General features: G+C 39.7%; 1 protein-coding gene across 3 annotated transcripts in view; it reads left to right on the top strand.

Annotated features, from left to right (window-relative positions):
- Positions 1-15908, top strand: part of asic1b (acid-sensing (proton-gated) ion channel 1b) — a 203334-nt gene that overhangs the window by 167716 nt on the left and 19710 nt on the right. For 2 of the 3 annotated variants that reach the window (XM_085354645.1, XM_085354643.1), the window contains one exon: positions 9953-10103. In XM_085354645.1, coding sequence (XP_085210771.1) covers positions 9953-10103 — 151 coding nt within the window. Of the gene's footprint in view, positions 1-1422; positions 2029-9952; positions 10104-15908 lie in introns of those variants that run through there. The other variant, XM_085354644.1, reaches the window with a different exon arrangement.

The following is a 15908-nucleotide window of genomic DNA, read 5'->3' as shown; positions in this document are numbered from 1 at the left end:
ATAGATAGATAGCCCTTAACTGTTGGCTCTTTTCCAATCTCATTGTCTTGCCTCGTGTTATTCCCTGACTTTCCGGTCATTGTGTTCCCGGATCACAGCAATTACCAAAGTTTCAAGAAACCTTGATTTATTCCTTAGATCATATAGAGTGACAAGGCAAGTACTCCACATTCAAGCTTTCTCTCTCCTGTCATTCACACCGTCTCCTTCTCAGCTCCGTTTCCTTTGCAGTCACGCAGTAGCCTGAGCAATACACACATGCACACTGTCTACAACAAGAAGCACGCAGATTGAATCAGACCTGCAGTGTCCAGCTTTTACTTGGGGTTGGAACACTCTGTGATGGTGATCAACCAAGCATAAACCACCACTTAACCAGCACCCCCGAGAGAGGGAGATTGTTTTCGCAAAACACTTTGTCAATGGTGCATTCAAGCATCATGCTCTAGCTTGAAACAGGTTCCCCTCATCACAGTCAAACTGGGGCACCGCAGGGTCAGAAAAAACATTAAATGCTGCTTTGGCTTGTTGGGACTTCAGGAGATGCTTTGAAGACTTGCAACATGATTTCCATTCATTTACCAGCAGCACCTTGACCTTTTTTTGTCTTCTCATCTTTGACCGAATCACTTCAGAGAAATGACATTCAAGAATGTCAACCTGTTTACTTACAGCTGAGTGAGAGACAAAAAAGTTACAGAAGTCTCCGTTTACTATGAATCTGCCTTGTTTAAAATTCAACTGGTGGGACAATAATGAAAGAGAATACAGTCTCTGGAGCCTTACTCTCACATATAGAACACATATTGTAAGGCAGTAGGATTAAGGTGCGTGTGTGCGCGCCTATAGGAGTGTGCGTGCTTCTGTGTGTGCATGACGGGCTTGAAAAGGAAGACAAATGGTCTGTAGCTACTGAGGCCAGTGATTTTATTCATCAAACAGCGCATATTCCAAACCGTGTGCGTTACAAGTGAGGTTAGAGGATGGAAAAGTGAGAATTAAAATAGGGAGGCGGACAGAAAGAATGTGTTTTACCATGTAAGTGCGATTTTAACTAAATCCATTGTCTCGAGGGAAATTCTACAGATTTTTCTCAGAGACTAACTGCTTGTAATTTAGATGAAATAATCCCCTAGACTCCTGTTGCTGCACAGTAGCGCACTAAATCATTCGGAATAACTTCGCTCCCCCCCGGACAAGCTCTGGGAGCGCTGTGAGGCTGACAAAATACTCCCCCATCACCGCCACAAGCTGCTGTTCAGTGCCAGAAAAGACTGAGTGGAGCTGCGTGCGTTTCACTCTCTCTCTCTTCAAAGTCTCTGACAAACAGCAGCCATCGGAGAGCGCAGAGGCGATTTTAGGCGCATTCTCTGTGACCACAGCGGGACCGATGTTGAAAGCGCGCACCAGCCTTCCTCCAAAATGTGCCAGTGCGGCTCATCTGGATCGAAACCCAGACCGGGCTCTCTTGCCGAAGCCGGGAAGCTCTTCTTGAAACACACCACTTTGCACGGCTTAAGACACATCTTCCTCAGCGGCTCCTACCCCCGAAGAGTCGCGTGGTTGCTGGCGTTCCTGGCTGCCTTGGGTCTGCTCTTCACCTGGTCCTCAAACAGAGTGCGGTACCTCCTCTCGTCACCCGTGTACACCAAGGCGCACATGGTGTACGCCAAGCGACTCGTTTTCCCCGCTGTCACCATTTGTAACCAGAACCTCCTTCTGCCGCGGCGCATGAAGAAGACTGACATATTCAGCGCGGGGAAGTGGCTGGGACTTCTGGGGATGAACGGGCAGGTCTCCCCCGCTGCGAGAGAGGCGCTTACCCCTTTGCGGGGCGACAGCGCAGAGGGCGAGCCGCCCTGGTCCCCGCTGTCTCGGATTTTGGACTTCAACCACTTCCTTCCTCCTCCCCGGGAGTCCGAGCCGTCCATGAGACAGCTGCTGGACCGGCTGGGACACCAACTGGAGGAGATGTTGTTGTATTGTCGGTACCAGGGAGAGCTCTGCGGACCTCGCAATTTTAGCACTGTGAGTGTTTTGCCAAAGTTATTTTATTTTATTTTTTTATAAGTGAACCGCACTCCTCCCCAACAGGTTGATGCCGTTTTTAGAGATGGATGCAGGTTTGGGGATTATTAGGCTGAGTGAAATGTTTATTGTCTGATCGAATCTTACATGTGGCACAAGAATAGGTATCACTCTACGAAATTAATTCACTTTGAAGTCACGCAATTACAAGAATGCACAACACGCATTCCTCCGCACTGTTGCTTGGTGATGTGCCCCAGTAGTTCAATTAACTCTCCCTCTCTCCACGTCTTAAGCTCTATCCATCTACGCCACTGTTATATTTATATGGACTTACGCAGCATCCCACTCTTTTTCTGGTCAGTAATTATTCTGACTGTATCTGAATTCATAAATATATTTCTGTAATAGTTCTGCATTAATGCCCCTAAACAGGCTTGACAAGATTTGAAGTGATGGTTTTATATTTGCATTTATGCCTCCCTTGTTTAAACAAACTTATATTTCTGTCACTTTCATAAATTACTGAATTTCTCTTGTAAATTCCACAGGAACAATAGCAAAAGATTTAAAAAATAATTCAGTGGAGATGTTTGCAAAATCCAGTAACCTTCAGTGTTGGCCACGTGGTCTGGATTGATCCCTTCTTTGTCGTCCATTACTTCTGGATCAATGTGTATACACTTCTAGACCAATCTGCCCCTAATGAAGACTTTTGATTCATTTAGGAACATTTTACAACACTCACTGACAAAGTGATAGAGTGCAGTTAACGTTGGCCTCAATGGTAATCTGCAGCCCCATTGATTGCATTCCATCATCATGTGGAGAACAATGTAAAAGCCAAGTGCTGCTCTCTCTCCCACCTCATTGCCCAAATTTGTTTTCAGTTAAATAGATTTTGTTATGGTGTTAGAAACACAGTTTGATGTCAAGAAGGCTCCTCTGCTATTTGCAGCAGGCATGATGACTAAGGATTATTTTATCTTTTAGGAAAATGTATAATTTGAAACTCCTTGCCTTGATGGCAGCCCTCAGTCTGTGTCATCAAACCATATCCACAAATAATGCATCAAAAACTGCTTTTTTCATCTCCAATTTACAAAGCAACAGAGCCAGAAAAACAAAAACGTTATCACAGTCAAACACATTTCTTCATAACATCATCTCTAATGTTGTATTAAGTGGGGTAGGGTCTAACCGAAAACAACTTAATTTACAGATATGCATAATAGCAAAGTCTGTGTTTTGGGGGCAAGTGCTACTCCACTGATAATCAATGATGATCTCCTTGGCTTCTGGGCAGGCAAGACAAGCTGTCAGCGTGAGTCAGACCAATAGAGTCAGTCACACTTGAGAAGCGAGGTGTGGAGGACGAAGGCGAGTCTGTCTACATAGACTTTGAGGATGTATTGACTTTTGTGCAAGAACCCCCTGTGATGTTGGGTCTCTCTTGAAGCTCTATAAATATGGTCCACTGGCCTCAGCAATCTATCCTTCCCTCCGTTCGTCTTTATCCGTGCTTCACCAACACACATGCTTAATTCTCAGGCCTGTCTCTCTTCACTTGTGGGTCACAGACATTGATTTCTATTTAAGAAGTTGACCTAAGAACGAGCTGGCAGCCTGGGCACCTCCTGCGCGCTCCACTGACTGATGACTCCCTGCCCAGTTTTTCTTAAATCTTACTGGGAAGTCTGTGTATTTAAAGGTGTATTTGGTTTGCCGATCATCAGTGAAACGTTAAGTCAACATTAACCGATGAATTAATGACTTGCGAGCAGCAATATAAGCAGTAAACAAAATATTTACACATTATCACCTTATGAATTTGTAAGCAAGCTGTTAGTTATTAGCAAACAGCGGCCTTTTTATATCTCCAGCCAACATCGCGTAACATTAGGATTCATTCTGAGACATGTTTCCGTCCACTTTCTTCTTTGGTCAACTGTGTTTACCAGTTAGTTGTTTCTTTTGTGTTTGTGCAGTACCTGCCCAGCATCAAACAAAGCAATCTTTTTTTTTCTGATAACAGACCCCTGCTGTGTCTGGAGAGAATGCTAGTGGAAGCAGTGACAATAAACCAAAAGATCTTAGACCAAAACAGCTTTTATATTCATTCCTGCACCTTCTACAACATCACCAGCAATAGCATCATTATTCTAAAAGGCATGCAAATGGGCTTTTTTTTATTTAAAATGAGTTACTTTGATGCTTCCTAATTGGAAAACTTTCTGTGTTGTTCCACTTTAACCCACACCTGTTTTCTTCTAACTAGTCAGAGACAAATTGGGAGCAATGAGCAAAGTTGCCATTTGTAAAGGTGACAGAACAAAAACCTGGCAAGATCCATTTAGATCCTAAGCACCTCTAAGGCTCCCCTTCTAGGCTGACTTGAATAAAAGCTGAGCTCATTCTTGACCTTGGAAACAGTTGTCTTGTTTTTCAAAGTCCGATAAATAGATTCTGTGGGTTCTCATCTGCTGCTGTGCAGAACTCGATATGGAGGTTGTTTTTAAGAGATTTTAGAAGTGAAACATTCCGTCTTTGTTGGGGCTCATTTTGAAGTCTTCATTTATACGCGTGGTGCATTTTGTCTGTCGTGTTAAATTGTATTATATAAAGCATATAAAGCAAAGTAAACTGCCATGCATCATTATAAACTTGCTAATTCTTGTGTTCGTTGCACAGAGTGAAGCTCAGCATAGATAATCGTTCCTAGGTGTGTGTGTTTTTCTAACTGTCATAAAATAACACACTTGTTGTACTCAGCTCTGATTTTGATATGAATGGAGGAGGAGGAAAGTGGTTCCCTGGCAACTTTAGGGAACAGCTTGTGCATCCTTTTCACATTGTCATGTGAAGGATAGCCGAGGGCCATCTCAACAGTCTCAGGCTGTCTCTCTGTGAATTATTTATCGAAGAGAAAGACGGTGACATTTCAACACCATGTGTGAACGAGACAGAGTGATGTCTCTCTCAGTGTTTTCTCCCATAGGTGGGATCGATTTAAATATTTGTATTCTGTGTTTACAAGTTAACAAGATCTGGCAGTTCTCACTTTAAATGCAATGTATGGGGCACAGTGCTCAATGGAGCAAAAACCAAAAGCGGCGCAGGATTTACCTTCAAGGGAAAAGCTGCTTAGGCAATCCAAATGTTTCACCTTCCTTAATGCTAAATGTATTGGAGCAAATAAAGGTTAACGGCAACAAGTTTCAAACATTCACGATCACTCTCCAGGGTCATTAATTACCAGCTTTATCCCTGCGCTACATCTAGAATTAATTCCTTTAAAGCTTATCTTTAAATATTATTAACAGGATTTTGTTTCTGCCTCAGGTATAAAGGTTGCACTTTTCCAGAATATTAAGAAGCTCGTGCTAAACGGTAAGGACGCATTTGAGAAATCTTAACGCAAAAACCAAGGCGCGAGAGACAGACATGAAGAAGCATGTTCTAACTAAGCTCAAACATCAGCTCAAACGAAACACAATGAAGATCCTGACTCCCCAAGGTCATCACTGGCACCCACTTCTGCTGCTCTTCACTCAAAGCAGCGAGCACAATCTCCTGGTTACCACAGCAACTCTGACTACAGGCCTCCTGTAGTCAGTCACCACATTACCAACACATACACACAGATGGTGAGAAGGGGTGGCTGCACAGTACACACGCACGAAAATACTGTACACACTAATTTGAGCGTAGTCATTCATATTCTCGTGCAGATATGTGTGCACGCTTGGGCACATGCACAATGACAAATAAATGTGCTTGCAATTGGAACAATCTTATCGCTGTTTTGTTGATGTCTATCTGCCAAAAGCTTTTCTCTGTTTAGGGGGAGCAGCAGTGCCTCGTCTTTTGTTCAAACTTGTCTCCTGAAGAGAGTAGAAAAAGTCATATTGAGATTTAATGGGAAAACTTAGAAATTGTGCTAACAAATCAGTAGCTTGTTTAGATGTAGACAGGTCTGTTAGTTAAATTCTATCAATAATAAAGCAAGCATTTCTTTTTTTTCTGCTTTTTTCCTTTTACCTATTGTTTTACTCAGATATTTTCAGTAGGCGTTTTCTGCCTTTTCCATGTCAAAAGATAAATAGTAATCAGATTTTGGTCAGCGGCATCTCCAGGACTAAGATGGATTTCTAGGGCATTTTATTGATATCCTGCTTCTGAGTCTCAGCACATAGAAAGCGGTTAGGAGCTCTGCTTTTCACTAAGTTTTTCCACTTATGCACTTGAAAGGTCACATCTCATATTGTGTCCGACCATCAGAAGGCCTTTTATTACATTTCATCACTTTGTGTTTTAAAAGCGCCTATATAACCACCCCATAGGGGGTAATCCATTGTGGATTGTGCTCCATTTATTCCACACACTTCAGTGAACAGGATTTACATTACACTAACTTTTCCTCTTTGAGACATGGTGCCAATCTTTTCAGCTCTCTGCATCTGGTGTTTGTGACATATGAATAATCTGTCATGAAGCACTAATGTCTGAGTCACACGTCACCATATAATGAACGCTTTCTTATTTGTTCCCAAGATCCATGCAATACATTCAGAAGAAAGGAAGCAGCAACACTTTTAAGCAGCCTCAGTATGAAAAAACGTGCAAATTCTCTTTTTCCTGACACTGAATTCTTATCTCGACTGTTTTCCGTGAGAACTGTGTTTGGGCCCAGAGTCGAGGACAAAGGAAAGAGATTTATTTCATTCATTATTTCTCCGCACTTCTTATTACTTGACTCCAAACCTCCTCCCTTCCTTGCTGCTACTGCTTCCTCATTTGAATGTCAAAATGTTGAAGGTTAACAGGAACTTAATTGAGAGCTAGCATGCTTTGATACAAGGCTCAAAATCATGTTGCTTGACAACAAAGTAAGGGATGATTGTATTTTGGATCCTAGCCATGGCTTTCCATTTCCTAATGTTTATGATTGGATTACACATCCATTAGTTCACTAGCCGTCTTGTCTTTGCCAGTAGGTCGCAGTTCATTGCTGCACGCAATAGTGCCTCTTTAAATAGATGCGACTGCATGGATCAACTCTTCGCATGTAGTTTGAGGGCAAGTAGTTTGTTTTGACTGCATCATGTTCATTGAACTCTGTGTTGTATCTCTTTGTGTGGCAGAGAAGAGTTTGCTAGATGTCTTTTTTTTTTTAGATGCTTTTAATCCATTCAGGGGGAAAAAGACTGTATTTTTCATTCAATTGCAAACAAAAACATATATATTCTGAATCTAGCTTTTCAAAAACTCTTTGTCAAATGAATATATTTACATTTTGGACTATGACAAATAACTCTGCTATATGTATATATTTTATACATATTACTTCAAGCCTTGTGCTGAGCACGTCAGCCATCACCATCTTCAGGTGACAAGTGAGTGGTGGTCTTGCCTGAGAATCTGAGGAACAATGTTAAAGACTTGTCAGTCACAATGATCCTAACCCAGTGTTCCTTTAACCAAGGGATCTGTGATTTGGAGGGTGGCACGACTCCCAGGTTGAATGCATTCCAGTCAAAGTGGTCAGAAAAGCAAGGGAAAAAAATTGCTTTGCTCCCTAAGATAGTAGATCTATTCATCTATTCCTAGCAATGCAGCAGATCGCCTGTTTTTTTGTTTTGCTTGCAGTCAAAAACACTGCTGCAGCACATTCACTGATAGTGTCGCGGCCTTTTACGTTCCAAACACCAAAAAAGTCCAAGAAAAGGCCGTGGGTGGCAACGGGAGGTTTGTTTTAGAACGCACTTCTGACTCCATTGTTTAAAAATCATATGCCATTTATTTCGTGGAAAATTATAAACAGAAATCAGCCAACTAACTTCTTAAAACTTAAAATTAAACGAAAGTTAACTTAATTTGCTTTAACAACTTCAGAAGTGGTCAAAAAATCATTTTCTAACCCTCCCGTCTTCCCATCTGACATTTGGCAAACAAAAAACAAAAACCTCTCTACCACACCCATCCAGGGTGCTCTTAATCTCTTGATTAATGGGAGGGTCCATAAGCTAATAAACCAATCACTTTCCAAAAGCTTCTCCAATAAAATTAATTACAAATTTACATAACAAAACTAGGTCAGTATATTCTTACACCTTTAAAGAAAAAACAAAAATGAATACAAATTGCATTTTATAAACATTCAACAAAAATGGCCACAACAGATAGAGTGCAGTCAGTGCTCTGTGTATGGCTTATTTCAGTCACAAATACAGAACACTGGCAGTACAGAAGAAAAGTGTTACAGTTTTGCTACTGTTTACATTCACTGCTGCCATCTTGGATAGAAAAGTTGTAGTTGGTGGGGCTTCTCTGACTTTCCTAGTAGGAAATCCATCTTGAAGGGGCATTCCAATTGAAAACTCCAACTTGCTTCAGGTGAAACACAACATAAAGTCTACCTTCCTAACCGTCCTTATGGGACTTTTTGGCAAACCTCTTGCTGCCTATTAGTAAAAAAACGTTTAAAGCACACACTTGGAGACTATGATCGTGGGGTGATCGTGGCTCAAGAGTTGGGAGTTCGCCTTGTAATCGGAAGGTTGCTGGTTGCTGGTTCGAGCCCCAGCTCGGACAGTCTCGGTCGTTGTGTCCTTGGGCGAGACACTTCACCCGTTGCCTACTGGTGGTGGTCAGAGGGCCCGGTGGCGCCAGTGTCCGGCAGCCTCGCCTCTGTCAGTGCACCCCAGGGTGGCTGTGGCTACAATGTAGCTTGCCGTCACCAGTGTGTGAATGTGTGTGTGAATGGGTGGATGACTGGTTGTGTAAAGCGCTTTGGGGTCCATGGGGACTAGTAAAGCGCTATATAAATACAGGCCATTTACTATATCCATCTTTTTTGACTGGCTGGCTGTAAATGTTTAATTTTCCATTAACCAGAAAATTTGAGTCAACTAACCTTTTCAATTCGTTAAAACCAACAGAATAATAAAACTGTTCTAAATTTTAAAATAACAGAAATTGTAGTGATGTGCGGATCGATACTGAAATATCGATTCCTCCGATACCAGTCATTTATGCTCTAGAATCGATTCTCACATTAAAATATCGATATTTTAGTAATTTAGGGTGAATTTGAAGTTTATCATTAACAGGAACACAGTGGAAAGAAACTATATCATTCGGATTGTCTACATTGGAAGGAACTACTTCCTCTTCCGCCTTTGAAGGCAAACTGAAGAGGGACAGGGATAGGTGCTGCTAGGGCGAGACAGACGTCTCTCACAGAGTCCTTTAGTGCTGCAGGCAGGCAAGGTGTTCGAATATATTTCTATATGATGAATTCTGCATTATTAAGTGATAACAACATAGTAATCATTATGATGCTATAATTTGAAGTACAATAAAAGATACAATAAATAAAATAATTTTTTTGTACAAAGTATCGGTATTGGATCAGTATTGTCGATACCACCCAGAATTTTACTTGGTATCGAATCGGAAAGGAAATCAGTGGTATCGCACATCACTAAGAAATTGTTGTTTTATCTAAAACAACATATAAAATATCTTTATTTCCTTTTGCAAGATTTACTTTGGTACATTGGCCTGAGAGACTTTTCAGGCCAACACTATCCCATTCTGAAATAAGTCATGTCATATTTACTTGAGCACACACTGTATCATGCAGTACTGAGAGCGACGAGGGCTCATTTTGTCAACAGCATCTCAGCACTTAGACCTCTGAGGTCTGCAGCTGACAGCCTAACAAAAACAGGCTGCAGTAGGTGCATTTCAGCTGCTTTTGAAACAATCCCGTGTGCTGTTACCTTTGCTTCAACTTCTCGAGAATAAATTCATGCAGCTGAAAAATCTGATTTTATTTCATGGTCAGAAATGAGTGTAAGGTTGAAGGTTTGTGGCTATTTATAATAAAAACTAAACTCTGTTTCTCTGTGTATTTCAGATATTCACGCGCTATGGGAAATGCTACACATTTAATTCAGGCAAAGATGGAAAACCGCTGCAGGTGACGACGAAGGGTGGGATGGGCAATGGCCTGGAGCTGATGTTGGATATCCAGCAGGATGAATACTTGCCTGTCTGGGGAGAGACTGGTAAGCTCACCTTGAGGACATTTTATCCCCAGTTTTGAAGCTCTCACCTTGTACCACTGTTAGGGGAACTTTAATTTAAAAAAGACAGATTCATCAGAATCACCTGAAAACAGAAAGTTATTTTCAATGCCGGTGCTCTGAGAAACACCAGAGGGGGGGAAATAACTATCACAGAGATTCTCTTCCAACCTCTAAGGTAAAGATTTGACTAGGCTGTATTGCATTCCCTCTAAGTCTTCTATATGTAACTGTGACAAATAAAATACATTTAGCAAAGGGATTTTATCCAGGTGTGTATCTAAGAAATCCATACAACAAAAACCTCTGATTCGCTTTTAGAAATGTTTTACACATCTTGATTAATAATGAGTGATGAACCTGCAATGCATTGACGCACTGTTTCCCAGATACAGAATAAGGACAGATGAATACTGATCAGGAAGTTTTATTGTGATATAACCGAATGAATAGTCATATAGTCAGCCCACATGAATCAGACAAGCACTTGACTTATACATAACCGATTAAGGCTGAGGGCTCTCCCATTCAGGGTCGAGCCGTCATCAGAAGAGTTGCGTCTCCTCAGTGCTGCTTCAGGTGAAGCAAAACTGATTTTAATTCACCAGCATAGTCTGCTGTGTGTTTGCATCATTATCTTATAGGCACTGGGAAACGACCGTAAAGGAACAGTCCAGTGCGGTCACAGAAACACAATACTCATGATCATTATTAAACATGAAACTTAGAGCAGTACGCCATGATCTGTCCTGATTTAATTGTATTAATATTAAATGCTTTTCATGTAAGATTATTGAATAATTGAAGACTTTTCCGAGAGGCGTGCTGAAAATCAAAGGATGTAATAATTATGCACTTTAATATTATACACTCTACATGCTTTTAATTCTTTGGAATATTCTGTTAGTCTTTCATTATTTTTAACATAGTGTTTAGCTGGTAATCCAAATTCTTTGTTTTTGTAATTATTTAATTTTTTAATTTAATTCAACTTAATTTCCAAATGATATGAATTGGCAGTTGATTGAGTTATACCCATTTGTTAGATGTAGAATGAGGTCAAAAATTTGTTGTAGGCAAAATCAATAATCAGTGAGGAATCTAACGCTGTCTGCTTGCTTGTTTTTTTAGAGTTAAATATATTGGTTGGGAAATATAGTCAACAAATGCTGTGGAAGACCGAGGGACCTTTATGCTAACTGTTGTTGACAAAAACAGCAAACAAGGCAGGCAAAAAATGCCCTGGGCAATGAAGTAACAGGAGCAGGTGTTTGGGAAAGCTTCCCAACACACACCGGGGCAAAGGATTTATGTTACTTAAAATCTACTATTTCACACTTACAGACACAAGTAAAGATGAGTGATATGATGTGCATCCTGTAATGCAGATTTGGGGGTTGAAAAAAAGTCATCTGTAGTTACCTTGCAGACTTTACTATAGAGAAAGTTTTTCTTTTGCAGGGAAATACCTCGCAGCTGTAAATAAAAATGTTAAGCTAAGATTTTTTTGACACTCTTGCAAACCACTAAATGAAGATAATAAGGTGAGATAGGTCACTAACAATACTTTCATTCTACTTGATAAACAAAAAAAGATTTAAGCTTGGCAAAATAGGTATTATAATAAGTAGGTGCAGCTGATAGTTTAAAATATGCTCTTTATTCACTTCATATTTGCTGGGTGTTTGAGCGTTTCTACATAATAGAAATACACCTCTCAGGTGTTCAGCAATGCAGGACCGGAAGGAAAAAGACAGAACAGCTGCATTACAGGCAGAATTTACCTCTAAAACGTCTTCACGTACATAGTGATTTTCTACCTTAGCGAATAAAATGCTTTACAATTTTGGCTTCTCATTTCAGACACACATTCATCAGTGGAGGAAAATCCAGGTGCTGGTCTGCCCAGTAGATCTTGGCAGATATTTTGACTAGGGAGAGTACAGGAAACATAAATATGATGGCTCAATTCCATTAAGTGCTCCAGTAAGCACTGAATAGTAACCCAGCATGCACAAAAGCAGGCCCTAACCAAGTGGAATACAGTCAACAATAATACCACTGTGCGTTTTCTACAGGTCGAGCTCTCTGCTGCAAGAAAGATCTGTGGGATTAACTTTCCCAAGACTTCTTAAAACAAAAGAATGAGAGATTGAACCAACAGCTCTATTACATTTATTGTGAGAAATGCATGGGTGATTATTCACAATTACAACTTTATACCAATGGAATGAACAAAGGGTTTGTGCATAATGATTAGTATTCACATGATTTTTTCACACAGCTAAATTATGAATATTAACAAATACATCAAGATGTTAATTTTTGGGACAAAGAAATGTATCTGGTTTTGCCTTGTTACAACGTCACAGCTGACTTTATATGCTTTTATTTGAGAAAAGAAATTTTGCATGAACCGTTCAAGAATGATTTTTATACACAATGCCTAATGTTAATACTTCAGCAGTTCAAAATTAGCGCATTACAATTTTAAATATAAAGAGTCTTTGTTAATATTTGGATGAAAGTTTGCAGCCTGAAGTGTAGAACTCATGGACATCTCCAAATGTTGTGTTTCCTCCCTTGAGTTGCTCCACCAGACCTTTGCTGCAAATAACATTCAGTTGCTGCTTGTTTGTGCTTGTTGTTTCTTCATTCAGTTTTGTATTTAATAATGGAAAAGCACGCTCTGTTGTGTTGAGATCAGGTGGCTGACTTTACCGTTGAACAGTATCTCATTTCTTTACTATAAGAAACTCTTGGGTTGCTTGGGGTCATCCATTTGCACCATGAACCACCGTCTGATCAGTTTTGCAGCATTTGGCTGAACCTCAACAGAAAGTATAGCCCTGTACACTTTAGAATTCGTGCTGCTATTACAATCAAAAGTCACATTGTCAATAAACACTAGTGGCCTGGTTCCACTGGAAGTTATACCAACACGTTAGACAGATGATGCGGTATGCTTTGGATCATGAGTTGTTTCTGGTTCTGGTACAAGTTAACTGTAGTTTCTACAGTTTCTGTAGAAGCTTCGACATCACTTCTACAGAGCTGTCGAAGCTCCTTTATGTCTTTTTTTGGCAGTCTAATCTTGATCTTGAGTGTAATCAGTGGTTTGCACATTTTTATATTGTATTTCTATTCATGAAGGCGTCATGAAGTGATACACCTGCTGACGCAAAAGTGTTCTTGACTTGATTAGATGTCGTGAAGTTGTTTTTCTTAAAAGTGGAAATAATTTGTGCACTTTAGCTGTCTTCTGTGGTCTTTCGGGCCTTTTGGTGTTGAGCTGGTCAGAGCATTTATTCTATTTAACAGTGCACCAGATTGTGGATTTGGCCACTGTTAAAGTTTTTGTTGTCTTTCACTGTTAGGTTTATTTGCATTTTTTGGTCTAATGATGTCCTCTTTGGGCCTCATATTTTAAAATCACAGTAAAATTACAGTGAAAAGCTATAACATACAATTAAACACTTTTAAATGAACGTCAAATATTATGTCTGCTTTATTTGTCATATAATAGCATGGGAGAAGGCGTCACCTGGATGCTCCCTTGTCAATTGGCCAATTAAATTTGAACCTCTGAAAATGGGGACCTGTGTATAGAAATGGTTGTAATTACTATATATTTGTAGCCAAATATTTTGTAAAATCACCTGAAAAAACCTGAAAGTCTGCACTTCGATCACATATTGATTGTTTGATTTACAATCTATTGCGGTGGTGAGAAGCAAAACCATGTTTGTCCCACACATTATGGAGCAAACTGTATAAAAAATATATAAATATAAGTTGAACAAAAGCTAGTGTCTAACTACCAGTGAAAAACCTCCCAGAATCATGGGAATTATGGATAACAGTCATTTATGTGTGGAGTGGCATCAAAAGGTTTATGGATATTAAAGCTACAACACCCTCCATGTCTTTCATATGATTATTCCATAAAATGTTAGACACACTGGTGTTTGAACCAAACAGTTTACCACAACTTTAAAGCCAGTGTTCTTTACTAAAATAAATAAATCAGATCCGAATCCATGAGCATGCCTCCTAAGTAATGTGGAAATAGCTAATTCTGATTTATTGAACTTAGCGGCCCATGTCCACTGCAAAGACGAGAGAGAAACGGGAGAAGGAGGGAGAACAGGTCAAGTGTCGTCTGCACAAAGAACGCCAGCAGAGCAGCACAAACTCAATCTTCACAGTTGGTATATTGTCAAAAAAATGTTTTTAAAGGGAATGTACCAGAAGGAGAGAATGTGTAGCAGCTGATCGAACCATGTAACAAAGAAACAGCAGCTTTAGAGATCAAAAAGAATCATCAGATACACCTGAGTTCACAGGCCGTAGGATTAGTGAGTAAAAGTAAAGCGGGCGAGTGACTGAACAATAAGACAGGTAGGATTAAACTAGTTTAAGAAAATGCGCAAAAGATAAAGTGGATGTAAGTGTATTATTTTACAGGTGTAGTTGAACTTGCTTTGATAAAATCAGGGTGTATCAGGCGTACAGGGGAACACGGATGCAAACGTAAGAAACCTTCTTAAAAATCATTTTGTTTTTTCTTTTTTGTTTGTTTTGACTTTTTTCTTCTTTTTTTCTTTTTTTCTTTGTTAAAAAAGGACTGGAGTGGATCTTTCAGCATGACCAGCTACCCAATGGAATAATTTTACCTAGGGGAAAATCAGAGGAGAAAAGCCCTCCAGAGCTCTGACCTAAATCCCATAGAGCACCAATGGGATGTCATGGAGAAAAATGTCAGCCTTGAAAGCTTTTCTGGCTGAAAAATGGAGAGAATTTTGTTACTACAGTTAATTGGTGACTAGCATTTATGTCCAGACAAGGGTGACAAACTAAATACAAAACCACTGAAACTGAAATCTTAGCAAAGCAATTCTCTTTTCTCTTGATTTTAATTTGCTTGAGAAATGGGAATAGAAAACACAGTTTCCACTGACATTTAAAAATTATTGTTGCAGTGAAATTGTGATATTTTTAAGTGTCCAGCAGTTTTTGTGGACCGCTTTAGTTGTCATTTTCAGGGTGTCAGGGGGTGAAGCATATGCTAGAATTCATAAATTAGAGAAAGGTTACTCCCAGGATACAATATCAATCTACAGATAATATACGTGTATGAACGTGTCTGTATAATTTATATGAACACTCATATTAACACCTCTAGGTAAACAAGAGCAGTCAGACTGCAAAGCTCAAACAGGGCTGAAATTGCCTCTACGTTATACATAAATTAAATTTCTGGACCCAGATCCATTGAAATTTGATATGTAATTGTGAAGATATGATGCAGAATATCAGATTTGGCAATGGTAAAGAATCCTTCTAAAAAAAAATAATTTAACCAAGAACTGGATTAATATCAGCCCTTAAAGTTGATCACGCCTAAGTTGGGCCAAGTCCCACTTCTAGTAAATCCATCATGCACGTCCATCCATAATTTTTCAAGCAATTCTACTAAAAAACAGAAAAATAAAGAAGCAGTCAAACAAATCTTTGATGGAGGTAATTAGGAGCTTAACCTTCACTATATCTGCATATCTTCAGACTGTGGGAGGAAATGGGAGCAACAATATGCTTTAATAAGGAAAAAGTTAAATAAATTGAAGTAATTTGAAAATGTGTCTGGTGGCAGCTGTGAAAACACACATATATTTTTTATACTAAAAACTGACAAGGTTATTGTGAGCCTCTCCTGGTTATTGATTTCTGTGCTGAGACATATTATCACATACCTGGCATTATTTCAGAAGAAAGCACAGGCAGTGA

This window comes from Diplotaxodon limnothrissa, linkage group LG5, assembly GCF_057381915.1.
Source record: "Diplotaxodon limnothrissa isolate DT_005_m linkage group LG5, D_limnothrissa_male_GT1.1, whole genome shotgun sequence".
NCBI lineage: Eukaryota > Metazoa > Chordata > Actinopteri > Cichliformes > Cichlidae > Diplotaxodon > Diplotaxodon limnothrissa.
The sequence above is the reverse complement of the archived record's forward strand: the minus strand, read 5'-3'. Positions and strand labels throughout refer to the sequence as shown.